Source organism: Halyomorpha halys, unplaced genomic scaffold (assembly GCF_000696795.3).
Source record: "Halyomorpha halys isolate HHAL.00 unplaced genomic scaffold, Hhal_1.1 Scaffold1261.1, whole genome shotgun sequence".
NCBI classification, from domain to species: domain Eukaryota; kingdom Metazoa; phylum Arthropoda; class Insecta; order Hemiptera; family Pentatomidae; genus Halyomorpha; species Halyomorpha halys.
In genome coordinates this window covers 253,591-256,163 of record NW_027113948.1, presented here as the reverse complement: position 1 = coordinate 256,163, position 2,573 = coordinate 253,591, and the positions used below count along the sequence as shown (strand labels likewise).

The 2,573-nt window shown below is 29.4% G+C and overlaps 1 protein-coding gene across 1 annotated transcript in view; it reads right to left on the bottom strand.

The window, feature by feature from the left end:
- Positions 1–2,573, bottom strand: part of LOC106689022 (dynein axonemal heavy chain 12) — a 96,956-nt gene that overhangs the window by 22,914 nt on the left and 71,469 nt on the right. The window contains exons 19-20 of the mRNA XM_067051182.1: positions 1,968–2,077; positions 1,548–1,699 (exon numbers count right to left, since the gene is read on the bottom strand). Of these exons, the coding sequence (XP_066907283.1) occupies positions 1,548–1,699; positions 1,968–2,077 (262 nt within the window). The remainder of the gene's footprint in view (positions 1–1,547; positions 1,700–1,967; positions 2,078–2,573) is intronic.

The window sequence follows — 2,573 nt, the reverse complement described above, 5'->3', positions numbered from 1 at the left end:
TTTTTATTTATATTTATTCTTTTAGACGTTTATTTAATCTCTACTTTCTTCTTCTTTTTTTTTTCTCGTATTGTTTTTGTTTTACGTACGTCTCCTGTACTTTTTTAACTGTATATTTTACGTATTTTTTTTTAAATTTTACTCTTGGCGTTGTTACTTATTTTTTATTCTTATCATTGTTTATTCAAGTTTATTTTATATTGATACTATTTTTTGTTTTCCTTCCTTTTATTTATATGTAATTTCTTATCACTTTATTTTTACATAATATTAATTAGGATAAATATTAGCTAGGGCTTAAATTACCTTATTGTTGTAAATATTCTCAGTTTTTTTTTATCTTTTTAGCCCTGATGAAGCACTGCAAAGTGGGGCGAAACGTCGGACATTAAAATAGTTATTTTCTATTTGTTCTTTTTTTTTTTTTTTACCACAATCCTGACCAATTTCTTATATTTAAATTTTTACGGTCAACTATATAGACATAAACATTTTTTATTTTGTGTCTCAAAGTGCATTACTTTTCATAAAACCATAACAAATATTCTTAAGCGCACATTGTAGTAGATTATACATTAACGTTCCTCTCTCCCTTTTCTTAAAATTAATAGATATTGAAATTGATTATTATTTTATACATTTGATTTACATTTTGAGGGTATAAAATTGGATAGGGATCACTGTATTTTGGAAGTTGTCTGTCGTCTGTGTTCTCAAGTTGAGAGTGTAAATATTGTACATAATAGTTGAAATGTTATTAGTGCAGTCTTTTTATTGTTATGCTAGTTCAAAATTGTACTTATTTTATTTTATATTTACTTCTTCATGTACATAGTTTAATTATGCTCATTTTACTTATATTTCTATTTATATACATATAGAGATTTTATTTATTTATATGTAATTTTAATTTTGATATGAATGTGATTATTAATCACTGTTACTAATTGCACAGTGGGAGCGCGGTAGCCATGGGGAAAATCGCGTGGCTACTAACTCCAAGGATCCGAATTCGAATCCAGCTGGGCAGAAAATTGTTTTCTGTTGCACTGTAGCCATGAGTCAACTCCTGTGGGTTCTGGAGCCCTCAGGGGGTCCACCCAGCCTCTTAAATTGGGTAAAAATCTGGCGGTCGAGCGTGATTCTGACCAAATCACCTCCTTGCACAACCGTTGGTCTAGTAACAGTACTTCTTTACAAAGTGTAAAGTAGTTTGCAGCGGTAAAGATTTAAAATTTAAACTAATTGCACAAGTTTGAAGCAGAGTGTAATATTTAACAATAAATAAAAAAAATATATATATATGGCGAAAGTTGTTAGTCGTATTTAATTATCAGTTTTTATCATTCATTCACTAAGTTATACTGTTTGTGAACTTAGTTTTACTATCAGTGTGATACAAGATCTGTCATATTATCTCACTATTCGCACAACAGATAGTTATTACGTGTAAATGGGTCTTATCTGAAAGCGAATCCTACAAATATTAAATTTAAATTGTCAATATAAACCTAAAAATCACTGAATTACAAAATTAAATTATATACTTCGAACATATGCCCTTCGGTCGGCATCTGACGGATAATATCTGGGGACGAGAATATTGGGGCGAAGTACATCCACTGTATCTGGACCTTCCCCCAGTCATCCAGCATTTGATTTATGTAGACTAGTTTGTCGTACCAATCACATACTTCATCTGAAATGAGAACCAATTGAATAAGAATTATTTACTACTATAGGTTAACAATTTTCCAATGAATTATTTGTAAAAGGCTATAACTTTGACACACTGGATATTTCGTTTTAATGTGAGATTTAAATGCAAATATTTGAATGTATGCGTCCTTCTTGCCATTCAATACTTAAAACACATGAGATTATTGAACAAGCCATAATGGGAACTAGCTTAATGAATATTTGATGTTATTATATCATTAAATGAAAAATGAAATAAAGCATCTCACCTTTGTATGGTCTCACAAAAGCTGACCCTTTCATTCCTAATGCTTTGCCTAAATGATCATCAAGTATAAGTTGCATTTCTTCCATCGAACCAAGAATGAACCTCTCAATTCTGAAAAATAATATTTTGGTATTACTAATATGAATTAAATTGACTATTTTTGAAGTGAAATTTCTTTAACAACGTTGTACAACTCAAGATAAAAAAATTATACTGGGGTAAATTCGTGTAGTGTTGGGGTTGGGAAACGGCCCATGTGTTTTGGATTTATATTAAGATAATTTCGAATTTTATATAAAAATAATTTCGAAAACCAAAAATTGTAGCTGCATGCAGTAAGTGAGGGAAATGTTCAGCATTTCATCTTCTTAATGACTTATGATTAAAAATTTTATCTTGACGCTACACCAAGACAGAGAGGCGAAAAGTGGATAAAAAATAGGGCCAGAAATGAAATTATAAGTTTTTGAGCATTGAAATTAAAATATCTTGAAAACTAAAAATTGGAAATGTTCAGTATTTCATTCTCTTTGTAATGAGCAATAATTCAAAATCGTATCTAAACGCTACGAAATAAATAGTAAGAAATAAAATTTTGAAAATATAT